This window comes from Cricetulus griseus, chromosome 2 (genome assembly GCF_003668045.3).
Source record: "Cricetulus griseus strain 17A/GY chromosome 2, alternate assembly CriGri-PICRH-1.0, whole genome shotgun sequence".
Classification (NCBI taxonomy): domain Eukaryota; kingdom Metazoa; phylum Chordata; class Mammalia; order Rodentia; family Cricetidae; genus Cricetulus; species Cricetulus griseus.
The window spans coordinates 98,563,655-98,581,605 of record NC_048595.1 but is presented as its reverse complement, the minus strand read 5'-3'; the positions used below and the strand labels follow the sequence as shown (position 1 = coordinate 98,581,605).

Below are 17,951 nucleotides of genomic sequence, written 5' to 3'. Positions count from 1 at the left end.
CTAACTGGAATGAGCTGACATTTTCTTATCATTTTGATTGGTATTTCCCTCATCATTAGTGACATTGAACATTTTTTCCATATATGTTTAAGTCATTTGACAGTTTTTAAAGTCATGTTAACTGTTGTTTTACTGTTGAGTTGGAGTTCGGTGTGTATTCTGGATGTTAGTCCAGAATAATAATCCATATGAATAATTTACAAATACTTTCTTATTTGGCTTTTTGTTTCTACTTTATCTCTTTTGCTAAGCAGAAGCCTCCTAGTTTGTGATCGTTTCATTTGTATGCTATTTTGTTGCCTTCACTTTTGACATCTAATCTAGAAAATCATTACATCTAACAAAAAGATCAAGAGTGTTACAAATGCTGGTGGGTTTGTAAATTAGTATATAGCCATCATAGAGACTTTAGAGGGTCCTCAGAAAATTAAAGATGTCCACCAGTCTGTGTCTCTATCACTGCTTATGCTGGTGTCACTGTAACCATGGCCCATTATAGTGCCATTAACTCCAAGTGTAAATAGTTCCAGAGGCACTTGGAGAACTTAGGGTTGCTGAACACTACCAAAGTGTCGGCAGCCTTATATGAAGAACCAAAGAACCAAAGCCACTAGTGTTTCTCTGCTACCCTGGAAATTCAGAGAAGAAAATTGGCAGAAATAAAAGAGAAACATGCAGCTACTGTTGAAAAAATAAAAATAATAATACTGTGAAGGAAATAAAAAACTGAAAGCAAAGCTTGCCTGCTATAAACCACTCAGGAGAAGCATGCTGAACAGAACTCTTCTCAGCCCTGTATACACTATAGAATATTATTTGGCCACAAAGATTGAAATCTGGTCATTTGCAGCAACGTGTGGAATTGCAGGAGACTGTATTAAGTGAAATAAGCCTAGCACAGAATGGCAGGTTTTGTGGATTTTCTCTCGTAGGTACAAGCTAAAGAAGTTTGTCTTGGGAGTAAGTAAAACAACAGCCAGGAAGGGTAAGGATGTATTGGCAGAAGTTGAATAACTAGTACCAAACTACAGGTATATTAGGTAAATAGTGTTCTATAGCACAGTGAGGTATCTATCAGATTCCAACAGTCACAATCTCAAATAACTAGGAGGAGGGTGAGGTTCCTAACATAAAGAAACTATAATTATTCTGATTCAACCATTCACACTATATAGGTGGACATAAAGTTATCATGTTATTCCATCTATGTACAGCATGTCAATTAAAAATAGAAAATGTTTGCCGGGCGGTGGTGGCACATGCCTTTATTCCCAGCACTTGGGAGGCAGAGGCAGACGGATCTCTGTGAGTTCAAGACCAGCCTGGTCTACAGAGTGAGTTCCAGGACAGCCTCCAAAGCCACAGAGAAACCCTATCTCGAAAAACCAAAAATAAAAAAGAAAGAAAGAAAGAAAATGTTCTATGTATATATAGGTAAAAAAAACTTAAGCAAAAATGCCTTGAATCCTTTTTTGTTGATGTTATTTTTATGAAAATGGCATTGGTCATTGAAGTGAAATTTGTCTTTTTTTAAAGAGAGCTGCCCCAATAGTTTACAGTCAATATATTGTAATTATAATATGTTAAATATATAAGATATTAGCAATACAATAGCTTTTCTGCCTCACTGGGTTCAGGAATAATTTGGTAGAAGTAGCTATCCAATATAGATTGGCCCACCATATCTCAAAATGTATATTCATGCTTTTAGTTATATATAATGCAAATTACCCTAGTATCATGGGAAAACAGTTTAACTTATGTTTTCTCTGCATTCATCCTTCACCCCGTGATTTCTCACATCTATAGAGGAACTCCAGCGTCTCCAGGAACTCTTACTGCTTACAAACAGTTAGTTTTATTTGAAAACTTTCCTAAGAGTCATTCTCTCTCTCTCTCTCTCTCTCTCTCTCTCTCTCTCTCTCTCTCTCTCTCTCTCTCAATAAGAAAGTTGAGGATGCAGTTTGGTTACAGACACATTATAGCAGTTTAGTGATTTGGTGATACAAGAAAAGTTTGGTTCATGAGATTATCAGAAGGAAATTTTCAATTTATTTAACAGAAAGGACTGTGGGTTTGGTTTAGTCATCAAAATAAAATCTGACCTACTGGATACCCTGTATTATGCTTGCATTTCCATTGGGAATGCAACACTCCAATGTCCCTTTTTGCTGTTTAACTTAAGCTGCAGTGAACACTAAGAGAACAGCCGTGGGGCTGAGCAGCTTATTTTTTTTTTTTTTAATCTATTCATTTTATACTTTCAGACAGATTTTTCCCTGGGGTGAAACAAAGGTTAACTGAAATTTCCTCTGTTGTGTACCTGAACGAATCAGCAGTTCGAGGAGGAAATCCCATTGATGGGCCAAGAGAGTGACAGGCTCTATTTAAAGAATTCCCCCGACTGTGTGGTAGACCAGCCATGCCATGAATTTAACTGTTCCTGTGGTCCCATACTTGTACCCACCAAAAAGAGAGCGAGCTCGAGAGAGAAAGCGACTTTGTTCTGCTAACGTTGCCCTAAGCTTTGAAAACCATGAGCCATTGAGTTTTGTGAATTCAAGTTAGACAGCAACAGAGGCCAAAGCTCTAGGGACAATATCTGAAAGGGAGGGAGTACACAAAACAGGTAGAAGCTGTTTAACTGTTTATTCTGTGTGTGTGCACGCTAGTGCGTTTAGACACACCAAACCATACTTTATATTTTATGCTGTTAGCCCTAGTTATATCACAGCATGGTTTTTGTGAAGTATTTCTAAGTGCATGACAAATAATTAGGTTTTCATGTATATAGCTTTTTGCTCCATAAGATATTTTGCCTTTAACAATATATAATGTACATATAAGAAATGAGAGTAAACACGGTATGAGTCTAAGTGAATTTTTTTGAATGTTTATATTATCCTGTAGAAGCTTTATTTTTAGGGGTAGCTCATGTATTTTGTATTTTTTCTGTTTAATGGAAACTGCTTTAAATATGAAAAGATGGTATCTTAAGTTGGATTAAACATCCTTAATTCATGTGTATTTAACCTCAGGACTTGTGAGCCTTGTTGAAAAAAACAGCTTTAAACCCTGCCTAGTAGACCTCAATGGTGAATACTGCACACGGATTATAAATAGACATTGTCTTTTCTAAAGTGGAAGTTAGTATGTATTCCCAGGGGGTATGAATTGAATATCTGACAAATATTTCACTTGTATTTCTATGTATAAAATTAAAATATAGGTCAAAATGGTTCCTTTGTAACTCGAAGGTTCTCTTGTCAGTTTTTTCTTGCACATACCCTCTGTACTATGAATGGGAACATAAATAGATTTTGAAAGATACTAAAATTAATAGAGAAAATGATCTAGATCTGGAGTGATTCATTGACTTTTGTTTGGGGACTTTGGGGAAGCGGATACTTTTTAAATTGGTTTGGGGGGATTTATCTTAGAGATTATGTGGTGGCTAGATTCATGTTCACAGATAGGAAGATGAAATCTCAAGACACAAAATGTTTAGTATTTGATCATTCAGTGTGTTTTGAAGAAACTAGTGTTTCTTTGCCTAATAATCTTGCCCCTGTTTTATTCTGAGATATTTAAAAATAGTTTCTCCTGTTCTGTTTTGTAAACTTTTATTTTCTCTTTTTGTACTTTGTCTTTTCTTTGGCATCTAGGTCTTACTGCCAGTAGAAGGCTGTAGCACTGTAAGGAACAGGTTGGTAGGTAGTAGATTTGTCTTACCTATTCCATGTGATCCTTAAAGGGCTGGCTACATTACTCTTTTTGAATGCTATTGAAAATCAAGATTGTATTTACTCTGATATTAGCAAGTTATAAATTTACCACATAGTTGTCAGTTTCTGCTCATGTAAGTACAAGAAAAACCAACCAATGCTCTAAAAGATACAAATGATCTCTGTAAACATCAGTATAGGGCCAGCTACATGGCTCAATAGGTAAAGGCACCTGCATACATGCCCCCAGGACTCACATGGAAAGAGGTAACCAACTCCTGCACCCACATCTGTGTACCTACACACATATAAAATTAATAAATATGGGAAAATAGTTTTTAATTAGTTCTGAATTAAAATGACACCATTTTAGGAATCACTTGGTTCTTCAGATTTTATTAAATAGTAATTGTGGAACCACTGCTGGACACTAAGCAAGTGATAAGAGAGTAAGAAGTAACTTGTCTCTGCCCCATGCAATCTGATGTGATGACTCATCCCGAGGAGCCACAGGGTCTCTCTGTGTAGCCCTGACTGTCCTGGAGCTCACTCTGTAGACCAGGCTGCCCTCAAACTCACAGAGATCCACCTGCCTCTGCCTCTGCCTCCTGTGTGTTGGGATTAAAGGTGTGTGCCTCCACCACCCAGCTGGGCGGCATTGTTTTTACAAAACCTGAGTCAGTGTTATTTTAGCGGAAGACTGGCACTGCTCCTTACATACCATTCATATCCGCATCAAATACTGTTTTGCATTAAAAGTAGAGCTGTGTTCGCAGTAATTGAATGTACTATATGATAAAAAAATAACCTTGTAGAAGTGAATGTCAGCCATTTGTTTGGTTTGGTTTTTTTTGCTGTGTTTGATTTGGTTTTCAGTTTTGGCTATTTAGTTTTTCTTTCTTTTTTTTTTTTTTTCTTTTTTTTTCTGACATAGGCTGTGTTGCAGCCCTAACTGTCCTGGAATTCATTTTATAGACCAGGCTGGCCTCAAACTCACAGAGATCAGACTGCCTGTGCCTCCCAAGTGCTGGGATTAAAGGTGTGTGCCACCAATGCCCAGGGCAACTTGTGTTTTTCATGTTGTGTCCTGTTTCACTTTCTACCTGGGGGAGGATCTACTAGTGGAGATTTGAAAAGACATGTTGTTTAGGTCTGTGCATATTTTCTTTGAGGTGTTGTATATTTATATAAAAAAATTAAAGTTCTCCTTTGAACACAATTCTAGTTTTTTCTATATTTTTATTTAAATTAGAAACAAGCTTGTTTTACAAGTCAGTCCCAGTTCCCTCTCCCTGCCTCCCACTACCCCCCTGTTCCATCCCCTTTCTGCTCCCCAGGGAGGGTAAGGCCTTCCATGGAGGATCTTCAAAGTCTGTCATATCATTCGGAGCAGGGCCTAGGCCCTCCCCCAAGTGTCTAGGCTGAGAGAGTATCCCTCTATGTGGAATGGGCTCCCAAAGTCCATTCGTATACTAGGGACAAATACTGATCCACTACCAGAGGCCATAGGTTGCGGAGGCCTCCTCACTGACACCCTCGTTCGGGGGATCTGGATCAGTCCTATGCTGGTTTCCCAACTATCAGTCAGAGGTCCATGAGCTCCCCCTTGTTCTGGTCAGCTGTTTCTGTGGGTTTCACCAGCCTGGTCTTGACTGTTTTGGTCATCACTCGTCCCTCTCTGCAACTGGATTCCAGAGTTCAGCTCAATGTTTAGCTGTGGATGTCTGCTTCTGCTTACATCAGCTACTTGATGAAGGCTCATGTTTGTCTTTTTGTGACTGGGTTAACTCAATCAGGTTGGTTTCTTCTAGTTCCATTTGCCTGCAAATTTCAAGATTCCATTTTTTTTTTTCTGCTGAGTAGTACTCCATTGTGTAAATGTACCACATTTTCTCTATCATTCTTCAGTTGAGGGGCATCTAGGTTGCTTCCAGGTCCTGGCTATTACAAATAATGCTACTATGAACATAGGAACTGCATACCTTTTGCTTACTTTCTGGCAATCTCAGCTTATGTAAGCAATAATTATTTTAGGCACATTGATGAATACGTGTGTTTGGAATTTAAGAATAATTTAATCAGGTGTATCCTTCCTGGAGTTAAATTGAAATATGAGTCACTTATGGAGTTGGTTGTTCTAGTAGTAACTGAATTCCCACACAGACTAGATCACTTTGTGCCATAGTAGAAGATGAAAGTTTTAAGCTTGATAGGGTACCAGTATTTAGAGTTGGTAATGGTACTCCTCAGACAGCTGTCTGCATTTACTGCTCATGAATTCTCTCTTTTGGTTCTCTTTGCAGTTCAGTCAAGGTTTTGTATCATTGTTCCATTCAGACTCTGACTGAGATCACCAGTGTCTTAGTTAATAAAAATAAGGTCAGCTCTCAGGCCTTATCTGATTTGGATACATGTCTCCAGTCAGCCCAGTGTACATTGGTCCTTCTGCTCAGGTTTGCTGTCACCTCATTGGTTTAAATCCTTGTTCCTCAGCCTTGGCACTCTCACCCAGTCGTAGGCTGAATATTATCCCCAGGCCTCATCTGAGAAATTTCTATTTCCAGTCCTCTGTCACCTAAATTTAAGATTCATAGATCCTGTAGCAGCTTCTTTGTCTTTGTTTTAGTATTTTACTATTCCAAATCCAGCCTGTCTAAAACTAAAATAACTCCCCAGACTTGTTACTTGCAGGTTTTGGTTACAGTTACCCGTCCTGTTAGCTTCTTGGGTGAGACACTAGGGAGTCATCCTTGACTCAGTTCTCTTTATGTTCATATCTAATTCTCCAGACTTTGTCAGCTTTACCTTCAGTGTATTCCGAGTGTGTTATTGGACTTCTCATTCTTCTGCCTTGATCAGGGCCCTAGTTATTGACTAAATTACTGCAGTAGCTGCTTAACTTGTCCCCTTCTCAAAACACTTGCCTCCAATTTTTATTCTCAGCAGAATAACTCTTTACAAGTTAAGTCATTCTTTGCTCAATGTACTCCAGTGACAACCCTTTTTCCCAACAATAAAAGCCCATATCTGTACACTGTCCTACAAGGCCCTTTATAAACATGTACTCCTATACCTCTTTGACTTTACTCTGTCCCCCTACATTTAGTCTACTTTAGCCACACTGGACACTGCTGTTTTGTAAACTCTTTGCCATGGTTCTTGCTACTGCTTGGAATGCTTTTATCCACAAGTGTGTGTCTTGATTTTCTCAGCTTCCATAAGTTTTGTTTAAATGCCAGTGAAACCTACTCTCCATTCTACGTAAAATTGTAACTCGTATCATATCAAACACACTTTTTCTACTACATACTTTACTGTTCTTTTTCCAAAGCACTTACAACCCCCTAGCCTGCATCATTTGTTTATTACTTTTTGTTATGTGTGGCTTTCCTTCCTCCACTAAAGAATCAGTGTCTATCTTGTTGACTTGACATATTCTAAGCATCTAAAATGGTGTCTGGTATTTGGAGATAATTGGCTAAATATTTGTTGAGTAAATAAATGAATGGTAAGAATTGAGATAACTCTTTAGTTGATCAGTCGTATAGTATCAAGTTCATTGGTGGTTTTTTTGTTTTTGTTTTTCATGTATTTTAATATTGTTAAGTCTTTTTGTAAAACACATGTATGCATTATTTTGATAAAAATTCACAATGAAATATAAAATTGTTTAGAGAAAAATCTGTTCTGTATGTAAATGAAGTTGAAGGTGTACCAGTAGAATAGCCTTCAATCCTAAGCCATGAGTAACTTCCGAAGACTATAAGGAAGACAAGAAAGTTAGCTGCCCTGCAGAGAAAAGGAAAGGATTATACTGTGGACCCTAAAGTGCAAGCTGTTTGGATAGCATGTGATTATTGAGTTGAAATGAAAGCTGCATTTGAGCTATTAATAACTATAGTTGTAAAAGTAAGTTTTGCCCTGAATATGGTATGCTTATAATGAATGGCATACCAGCATGCTTATATCAGCATGCTTAAGACCGTGGGTTCTATTCCCCAATATCACAAAAAGAAAAATCATAAATGTCAAACTTGGCATATTTGATCTAACATCTAGAGAGAGGTTTAAAGCAAATATAGTCCCCAAAATGATAAACAAATTATTGGGGTGATGATTTGTTCTATCAAGGAGAGAATGAACTAGACCTGGACACTGAAGAAAAAAGGAGTGGGAAGTAGACAAGGAAGTATTCAAAGAAATATAACAACTGAAAGAATGGCTTCCCGAGTACTACCCCACTACCTGCAGAGGGCTAACACATTTCGTACAGCCGCTAAGCTTTACCTTTCATGCCCTTTAAAAAGTAGCCTCTGGATTGGATATTTTTATTTGTGCTGTGTTTTTACAGATTCTTCTGGCCTACATATTTTGCTTTGGGCGTGGAGGTGGGGGAATGTAGAAGTGGGAATCAGGTAGTCATATACTGATATCTTTTACTAGTAGTAGGAAGAGTATTTTACTAATATCTTTAAAGGAAGAAAAAAATGACTTCCGTATCCATATTGTTGATCTGTTGGTCATTTTGCTCATTCTATTTTTGTTGCTTAGAATTAGTTTTGGAGTTTGTTTTGTTTTGTTGTGGTAGTGGTTCTTAGGGGGTTGTTTGTGTTTCTTTAGACAGGGTCTCACATAACCAGTGCTGGTTTCAAACTCTATGTAGTTGAGGATGACCTCCTGAACTCCTGACCTTCCTGCCTCTGAAATTGCCTCCCAAGTGCTAAGATTACAGGCCTGAGTCACATGCCCAGATTGAATTTCTAAATAAGAATCTCTAGCCAGGTAGCTATCTTGGGGCATAATTAGAAAATATATGCTAACTGTCCTTATGTCCTTTCCTCTGGCAATAGACTTTTATATTACTGATGAATTTTGCAAGAGCTCTTTGTAACCCCAAGCAAAGCACCTGCACTTATTTCCTCTTTCTTCTTCTTCCTCTGTCTCTAAAAAAAGAAAAGTCAAATCTTCATTATCTTTTACACATAATTTTAAATATAAGCTGTTTCTGGTAATTTTAATTTGATTGAAAATAAGATGAACATTTTCTTTCTTACAAATTCTTGTGTTAAAATTTGTTTTATTTATGCTATTGCCAGTTATATAGCACAAAATTAAAATGATTAAATTAGTTTTCTGCCTGATTTTAAAATGAAAAATCATAAGTGTGAGGGAAAAATGAGAGAAAGAGAAAGCACACACACATGCAGTTTGAAAAGAATGCAAGTGAATAAAGTGGCTGAACCCTCAGGGATTTTATGTGGCATGTGTGTTTCTCAAAAGTTTCCGTTGAAGTAGCAGATGCTGCTGATGAAGTTGGGAATCGCAAGTTCACTTGTGGCTGTTTCCGTTGCTTATTAGAAGTGAGAATGTCCCAGAGGGGATCTGGTATGGTAGAGTTAGGCTTAGGAAAGGATATGGCAAATAAAGACAGCTTTGTCTTTGTGATCTTTAATCAACTGTGCAGCTATCTTACATTTTATGTAGACCCTAGGCCTATCAGAGTATTATTATTCAATAATGGTGATTTTATTTTTTTTAGGTTCTTAAAGTTTTTACTCCAAAAATCCTATTCTTCCTCAATCATAAAGCCTCAATCATAAATCCCTTTCTAGACATTTACTATACACCAAAAGCAGTTAAATTATATAATAGCTTACATGTCCCAATTCTTTTTCATATAAGAGTACATATGATTAAATGTCATTTCTTTTTGTTTCTAAATTCAGTATTGCAAGATACTATGATAATCAGCAGATATGTGGGTAAAAAAAAAATGTAGTCTCAGTCCACATAGAGCTTTGACATAGAAAGGAATAAATTATTTATTACTGTACCCCTTAATGCAGGGTTATAAGGACCTAATAGCCTAAAAGATTCAGGTAATGACATTGAGGGAGAAAAGACTAAAGGGAAATTGATGGAGATAGAAATGTTATGTAGTTTACTTACTCATTGATTTTTGAAGACTTACTTTTGCTTTAGTTCTTTGTACATGTGGATATATGCACATGTGAGTACAGATGCCATGGGGATCCAGGAGGAAGCTATCAGATGCCTTGGAGCTAGAGTTACAGGCAATGTGAACCACCTGATGTGTGTTCTGAGGATCAAACTCCACAAGAGTGGCAAATACTCTTCACCAGTGAATCATCTTGCCAGCCCCTTTAATTGATTTATTAAGTAGACATCAGTACCCCATGATAACTAGGTAGTTATACTTTGGTGTTTGGAAGCTACAAAGAGAAATGCCACAGTTCAAGTCCAGAATGTTACAAAGTTTGAGTGGTTCTCTCTAATGTTGAAGTAACAGGTGGCAGTTATTGAGAACTTTTAAGGCAAATCCAAGAACCAAGTAAATGAAGTGGGGGGGGGGTATCTTGTGAGGTTCTGGAGAATACATGTGTAGGCATCCCTGCAGAGTATGGTAGGACATTGGGGAAATTAATGGGTATAGCTGAAACAGGGGGGCCAGGAAAATAAGGACTAAATCATCGGTAATGTTGTGTCATACTGTGTTCCAACATTTGTCCTGTTGGCAGCAAGGGACCTTCCAGATAGAATATGTTCACATTTCTGTTTTATCCCAATAATAGTAGAATAGAATAGAATATGGAATTTGTGGTAATTAGAAGTTATTTTAATAATGTATGTCAGAAATTAAGTGGCCCAGAGCTGAAATAATAGCATTAAGGCTATTTGGGACAGACAATTTATAGGATCTGATGAGTAATCTTATGCCATCAGAGAGGGGAGATTTGAGGGTTTCTAACCTGGAAAACAGACTATGGTGCAAGTTGTTGGGATAGACAATATCAGGAAGAAAACAAAAACTAGAGGGTTTCTTTGTTTGTTTTATATGTCTGGTTATTTTTTATTAGTTTATAATACTGAGGATTAAGCCCAGTGCTGACTACCTTAGCAAGCACTCTACCACTGAGTTATCAAGAGTGAGGAAGAAAGAACTTTTAGTGTTGTGAATTTGAGTTACCTATGAAGTATCCATTTCAAATCTCCCATAGAAATATAGACTGCATAAGGAACTAAAGAAACGACCTGGCTTGGAAGGACAGATTTGCTAGTTTCCAGTATGGGCATATTGGCATACACTGGGAGAAAGAAGGCAAACATAGAGCATGCAAGATACTGATGAGGGGCAAGAGACCACAAAGGAAGACAAGAGCCAGAAAAGTGAGACACCAAAGAAAAGTAAGAAAGGTATTAAATATTTATCTATTTATATTGGCTTTGAGGACCTGAGACATCCGGATAATCAGAACCATGGTTATGGAGGTAAGACTTGAGCTTGATAGGAATGGGCAAAGAGGGAGTAGTGTTAGAAGTCGGGGAAGATGATGAGCAAGCACAGAGGTGTAAAACATGAGAAGTGTGAGTTTCAGATAGGACTTTGAATTTCAAATATTAGGAACATTAAAAGGGAGAGTGGGTGAAAACTGTTACTTTTGTAATGGCAAGAAGCTAACCTTGAAATAATAGGCACGCACTTGACCTTTACCACCTGAGTTCTTATTGTTCCCTTGACAATTTCACTGTGTTGTTGGTGGTGGAAAAGTGCTATTTCAGATCAGTCGAATTTAGCTTTATAATGCAAATGAAAAATAAATATTGGGAAAGTCTCAGATTTCCGTTCCTTGGAGATTACAGGTTTATGTTAATCATTAGCTTTCTTTTCCCCCTTCCCTATTTGCTCACTCTGTACAGTATATGAATTCATAATTTTTACAAAGGGATTTACTCACTTGGTTTTGCAAGCTACTTCATATAAGAAAGATTATTTGGGCAATGTTGTCACTCACAGATTAGTTACTTGTTGGTAGAAGTCAGTACTTTTTGCTAAATGGCCTATTTTCCCAAATAATATTGGGCTTTTGTCTTCTTTCAAAACTTAATGTCACCTGGTGTTGTGGTAGATGCCTGTAAACCTCATCAGTGGGAAGCTGAGACAGGAAGGAGAATCACAGGTAGGAAGCCAGCTTGGGCTCTGTGGTAATTAATCTCACTTGTCAACTTGATGAGATACAGAGTCACCTGGTGGTCAGGAGGGTCTGAACTGCCAGGCTCCAGTGGTTCCATGGTCACACAGATGGTCCTAAACTCAGTAACACAACAAAACAAAAGGATATGAATATGGGAAATAGGCTCATGATGGAAGACTTGCCAGAAAAGACAGGAGATGAGAAAGTGGGATAACAGTAATCTAAATGTACTATATACATGTATGAAATTATCAAAGAAAAAATTTAATACAAATTACAACAAAAAAAGAAGCAAATGGAACTTAAGCAATATGTATATGAAATTTTTATCGAATAGACTAAAGTACAAATTAGATAAATTGAAGAAAAAGAAGAATAAGAGAAAATTATTTAAAAATCACAAATTACTAAAATTGGCCCAAGAAGAAATAAAAAAAATATGGCAGTATCCATATTTACTGAAGAAATAGAATTCCTTTCTTAAAATGCTCCTACAAGTAAAATTCCTGCTCCACAAAGAAAGCCCTAACACAACTGGTGAATTCTATCACATATTTAAGGAAGGAATAATAATTTAACACAATTTTTTTTCAATTCTTATGAGTCCAATCTTATACCCTATCAAAAACCACACAAAGGTATTGTTAGGAAACCATACATCAATATCCCTGTATTAGTTACTTTCCTATCAGAAATACTGGATAAAAACAACTTGTAAATATTTATTTTGGTTCATGGTTTTGGAATTTTCAGTCCATCACAATGCAGTGGTTGGTGGCAGAGCAACTCAGACCCTGGTGGCTCTTCACGTGACAGTAGACAGGAAGCAAAGAGGGCAGGCCTGAACTGAGATCCAACTGTAGCCTTCAGAGGCCTGCCCATAGTGACCCACTTCTGCCTCTACCTCCTAAAAGTCACCTGGCCTCCCAAAATAATGCTGTTAGCTACATTCTAAGTTTTTATAACATGGGCCTCCAAGGATCATTTCACATTAAAGATATAGTTCTTCATGAATGCAATTATAAAATTCAGATGTGTTTATAGTATTTGTTTTTTAAAAATACTGCATATTAACTCAGTTGATTCCAAAATAAAGGGTCAGTTTGACATTTGAAACTAAATTATTATAACCATCTAGGAAGGAACAGGAAAAATCAAGGACATCTCAATTTGTTGCAAAAATCACCACCTGTTATATTAAAAACTCAGCAAACTAGGAATAGAAAGAAGTTTATCTATAAAATTTTCATAAAGAACAGTATACTTGATTGTGTAAAAAAAAAATTGTATTTTGTTTCCTAAGATTGGGAACTGGGCCAAGATTTACTGTTGCCACCTATATCAACCATCATTCTATGAAGCAGTGACAGAAGAGAAAGAAATAAAAGCATGTGAATTGACAGGGGGAAAGCAAGGACAAGCAAGATGTTCCAAATCGTAAGGCACTTGCTTCCAAGCCTAACATACAACCTGAGTTACATCCCTCTGGGGCCACATGATGGAAGGAGAGAACTGACTTTCACAAGTTGACCTCACATACAGATGTGTATGTATATGTATAAGAAAGAAGGAAGTAAGACTGTCTTTACTTACAGGTGATGTGAACATATATATTGAAAATTGGCAAAAGCATAAAACACAAGCTTCTAAAACTTAAGTGATTGCAACAGATTTACACAACGTAATATGAGTGTATAAAAGTCAGTTATATTTGCATAAACATACAGTCGAAAATTGGAAAAGTATTACCATGAAAACTTAAACCAGAGTAAACTAAGAGAGATACATGCATTTATGAGGAGACTTGATATTATAATAACCTCTCTGTAGATTGAACACAGTATCAGCCAAAATTCCAGCAAACTTTTTACAGAAATTAATGTTTATTCTAAAATTTATACCCAAAAATCAAAGGGCCTAGAATAACCAAAACTGTCTTGAAAAGAATGAAAGTCAAGGGTGTATATGTATACCCCTGCATTTCATCTTTTTTGTTGTTTTGTTTTGTTTTGTTTTGTTTTGTTTTGTTTGAGGCTCACAATATAGCCTTGACTGGCCTGAAACTCACAAAGATCTATCTGCTTCTGCTTTCCAAGTGCTGGAATTAATGACATCCCCACAATGCCCAGCCTGCATTTCCTTTTTTTTTTAAGAACAAAATTAAATCAGCTTTATGGAGTTGGGGGAATGGTTTAGTCAGTAAAGTGCTTGCTATGCAAGCATAAGGACCTGAATTCAATCCCTAGCACCCATGCAAAAACCTGGGTACAGCACACATTTATAATCCCTACACTGGGGAACTGAAGACCGGCAGATCCCAGAGTCTCCATGCTGAGCTGCTCTTGTCAAATTGGTGGGTCCTTGGTTCAATGGGAAACTCAGTCTCAAAAAAGTACTGTGGCGAGCTGTTGAAGACGTAAGATGCTTTGTCCTCTCTACAAGCATGCATGCACATTCATACACACATGCACCCACAAAGAATTAAATGAGTTTTATAATTCAAGTAATTACAAGGGTCATTAAATCTTAATGATGAATGTTGCAGATACAGAGGGCAGCTCTGAAAATTACAGTCCACATGTTAACTACCTGCATCTTTTGAATGAAAGAATAATAATATGGTGGTCTGAAAGAATGAAGCTGCTGCTATTTAATATATTCTCACTCTCAGTACATGTATGCAGCCTCCAAACTCCACAAAGAAAATCAGCAGCAACACAGCATCTCTGCTTTCCTGTGGATTGGCTTTTTTGTAAAGCAGCCTCATGATTTTCTTAGTACAGGTATTTTATTTTAAAATATGTTTCTAGACACTTACCCCTGGTAGGCCTGAAAAAATATAGATTGCTTCATGTCTCTTCAAAATTCTTTTCAAAGAAGCTAGTCAAGCTTGATTTGTGTTTTTGAGATAGGTGAAAGTAGTAAGGTTGGATGGAGGAGGAAATCATAACTTGGCTTTTAGTCCTTTGTTGACACCTCCTTAGCTTCTGCATTAGTCATAGGTCCCTTCCTTGTCCAGAGAGGGACCAAAGGAATAGGCAGCATTTGCAAGTCTGTAAAAGGGCAATGCAAAGAAAAGAAAATAGCTGACACAGAAAAATGTTGTAGTCCTCCAGTTTTACAGTTGTATTTTCAGATTAATACTTGGTTTGTGGATATTTGGAAGTTTGGGTTTTGTTTTTGCTTTGAGACAGGGTTTGGCTGTGTGGCTGTTGCTAGCCTAAGCTCACTTATGTAGGCTGTGGTACAACAATCCTACTTCCTCTGTCTGCCCCTGGCATACATTACCCCACCCAGAAGTTTCTAGGTATTTGGCCTCTTGTTTTGCTCCTTTATGTCACTATTTTTGATGTTATAAATGAAGTGCAAAATTCCCAATCTACGAAATGAACTCGTTTTCAAGGTCCAGTATTTTTAAAATGTTACAGTGGAGGCCAGCAAGATGATGTAACAAGTGAAGGTGCCTGCAAGTTTGATCCCTAGAATCCATATAGTGAAAGAAGAGAACCAGCTCCCTCAGATTGTCCTCTGACCTCCACACAGATGTTAACATGCACATAGACAGACAAATAAATACAATACTTTTTAAAGTGTTTGATGCTATAGTAGAAGTCACCTAGAAAAACCAGTAGACAAAGTTAATGCTGATATTGAATTGAGGAATTTCTCCTCTACGGACTTGGATATAATGAGATTATGTGCATTTCCTGATGCTGGACAGAGTAACTGAATAAAACTGACATCTGTTTACACTGCTGGGAAGACTCATTAACAAGTAACAAGTAACTTGTTGAAGAGTTTAGATGGAGAGAGTGGTCAGAGCTTATACTTTACTTCACAAAAGCCAAGTCTAGAAGGTCAATACAAGATTCTGAGGCATATTCACAAAGTTTTGCAATGTCCTAGTGTCTGGAGCCCACAAACTTCAAAAGGGTGTTGGGATCATTGAGATACCTCCCCTCTAAGTAAAGCTCTGCATAGTCGGGTAAAGAAATTGAGATGAATTTCTTTCTGCATCTGCTGCTGAGTATTTGGGCCTTCTGCTTACTTTTTGTATTTGTATAGAGCTTGATACACAAAGCATTTTAAGTCTCATTTGATTCCTACAGAAGATTTTAGGTAGTCACAGCAACTACTAAAAATACTACATTCCCATTTCAGGGGCAAAAATATGAATGAGGCACAGAATGGATAACTATTTGTTGGGTCACACAACTGATAAGAGTGCTTTTAAGTAAAGTGCTGAGTAGTTGACTCAGGTGGGTGAGAGTGCTTGATGCACTGGTGTTAGGACCTAAGTTCAAATCCTCAGCACCCATGTATAAAATGGGGCATGAGCACACATGTACCTATAATCTCAGCATTCTGGTAAGCAGAGAGTTTGCTGCCAACCTAGTTAAAGAGCGCAAGCTCCATGTTCAGTGGGAGATACTGTCTCACAGGTATAAGGTGGAGTGTTGGAGAATAAAACACCCAATATCCTCTTCTCCCCTATAGATGTCCCCACACACATGCAGGTGCACACAGAACCCTGACTTTTAAAGGTTCACATGTATCTCTAGTGATAGAGTGCTCGTGTGACATGCACAAAACCTTGAGTACAATCCCTATCACCACAAAAATAATACAACATTTTAGAGATGGAGAGATGGCTCAGCAGTTAAGAACACTTGTTGCCCTTGCAGAGGAACAGAGTTTATGTCCCAGGACCCATTTTGGGGAGGCTCACAACCACTTATAACTCTGGATCCAAGAGGATCTGACACCCCCTTCTGGCCTTGAGGGGTACACACACTCATATGCACAGACACACAATTTTAAATAAATAAAATAAGTCTGGAAAATAGTATTTTAGACTTTCATAAGAATTTAAAATATTTAGCACTTCTCATTTATATCTTTAGGGTCCCATTTGAGTGCTAACATTATATGTCTGTATGTGTCTTTAGTCACTAAGAGTAACATTTGTTTCATTTTGTAGGGGAAGATGATGTAAACTGGTTCATCAGTGACAAAGACATCGAGGTAAAATCAATTTTTTAAAAGTTCTCAATAGTAGTTTAATATTGTTCTTCATCTGTAGATTTCCATTTGTTTTACTACAATAACTCTTGGAAAAGTAATAAACTTTTTTTAAAAAAGACATAGTCCCTATATCTTAGAAGAGTTAAGTTTGGTTTTATTATGTGTGTGATTTAACTTGTCAGAAATTTAACTCAACTTTGAATTTTGTCAGCTGATGGGTAATTGTAATCATTTGATACCCTTCTGTTTCTGTTTCTTCCTTGCCTTTATGATTCCTGTTAGCCCCTAGGCCTGGTACTACTAAGCTCAACACCGGAAATAACTGTTTCTTCAGTGTAAGGAAATGGTCAGTCTATATTTAGAATGTGGCAGGTGCTGGTGTCAATTATTAGCCTTATTGTAGCAAATACTTAAAAAAAAATTAAGTTGTTTTCAACTTGATGTGAAGTTTTAAAGATATAACTAGATTGGAGATAACTGTCCACCAGTTCAAGAGAATAACAGGTAAAAAAAAAAATGAAGCTTTTTAAAAAATGAAATTTATTTATGTATGTATTTTTCTTTTTTTGAGACAGGGTCTCCTACATAGCCTAGGCTGGCCTCGAACTCGAGATCCTCCTGCCCCGGCCTCCCAAGTGTTGGGATTATAGTCATGAACCACCATGCCTGGCTTTAAAGATGGAATTCTGCCAAACAAGATAAACGCATGGTTGGGATTTGCATATTCCTCTTTAGGTATTTCATATGATGTGTTTTGTTCATGTTCTTTCATAGATATTAGAATTTCATAGAATAGTTCTCTGGAATACAAGACAACTAGAATTGGGTCACTGTGTACAAGAACTATAGTGGAAGAATATTATCTCATACTCTTAGAAAGTATAATTAGTTTTATAGGCAATAGAGATAGCCCTGTGCTTTTCAAAAGAAGGATATATGTGGTAGTTATATGGTTTTATAATGTTTTGAAGCACAAAATCTTAAAAATGCCATTCCCTGGCTAAAATTTCAAGCAAGCCTCTTATTCACTAATAAATGGCATATGTTTAGATATAGAAGTTAGCAACAACTAAATAAAGCATATCAGTATTCCTGCTAGACCTGAACCCTAAGTGGAGAATAGTAAGTGGGAGGGAGTCATATAAACAAGTGTAAAAGAAATAGAAATAGGGCTATCATTGTGCCCACCTTTATGGGGTGGAGTCCA

The 17,951-nt window shown here is 37.2% G+C and overlaps 1 protein-coding gene across 2 annotated transcripts in view; it reads left to right on the top strand.

Moving 5' to 3' along the window:
• Zcchc7 (zinc finger CCHC-type containing 7) overlaps nt 1-17,951 on the top strand; it is a 176,522-nt gene that overhangs the window by 118,718 nt on the left and 39,853 nt on the right. For both annotated transcript variants that reach the window (XM_027403193.2, XM_027403194.2), the window contains exon 3: nt 16,701-16,744. In XM_027403193.2, coding sequence (XP_027258994.1) covers nt 16,701-16,744 — 44 coding nt within the window. The remainder of the gene's footprint in view (nt 1-16,700; nt 16,745-17,951) is intronic.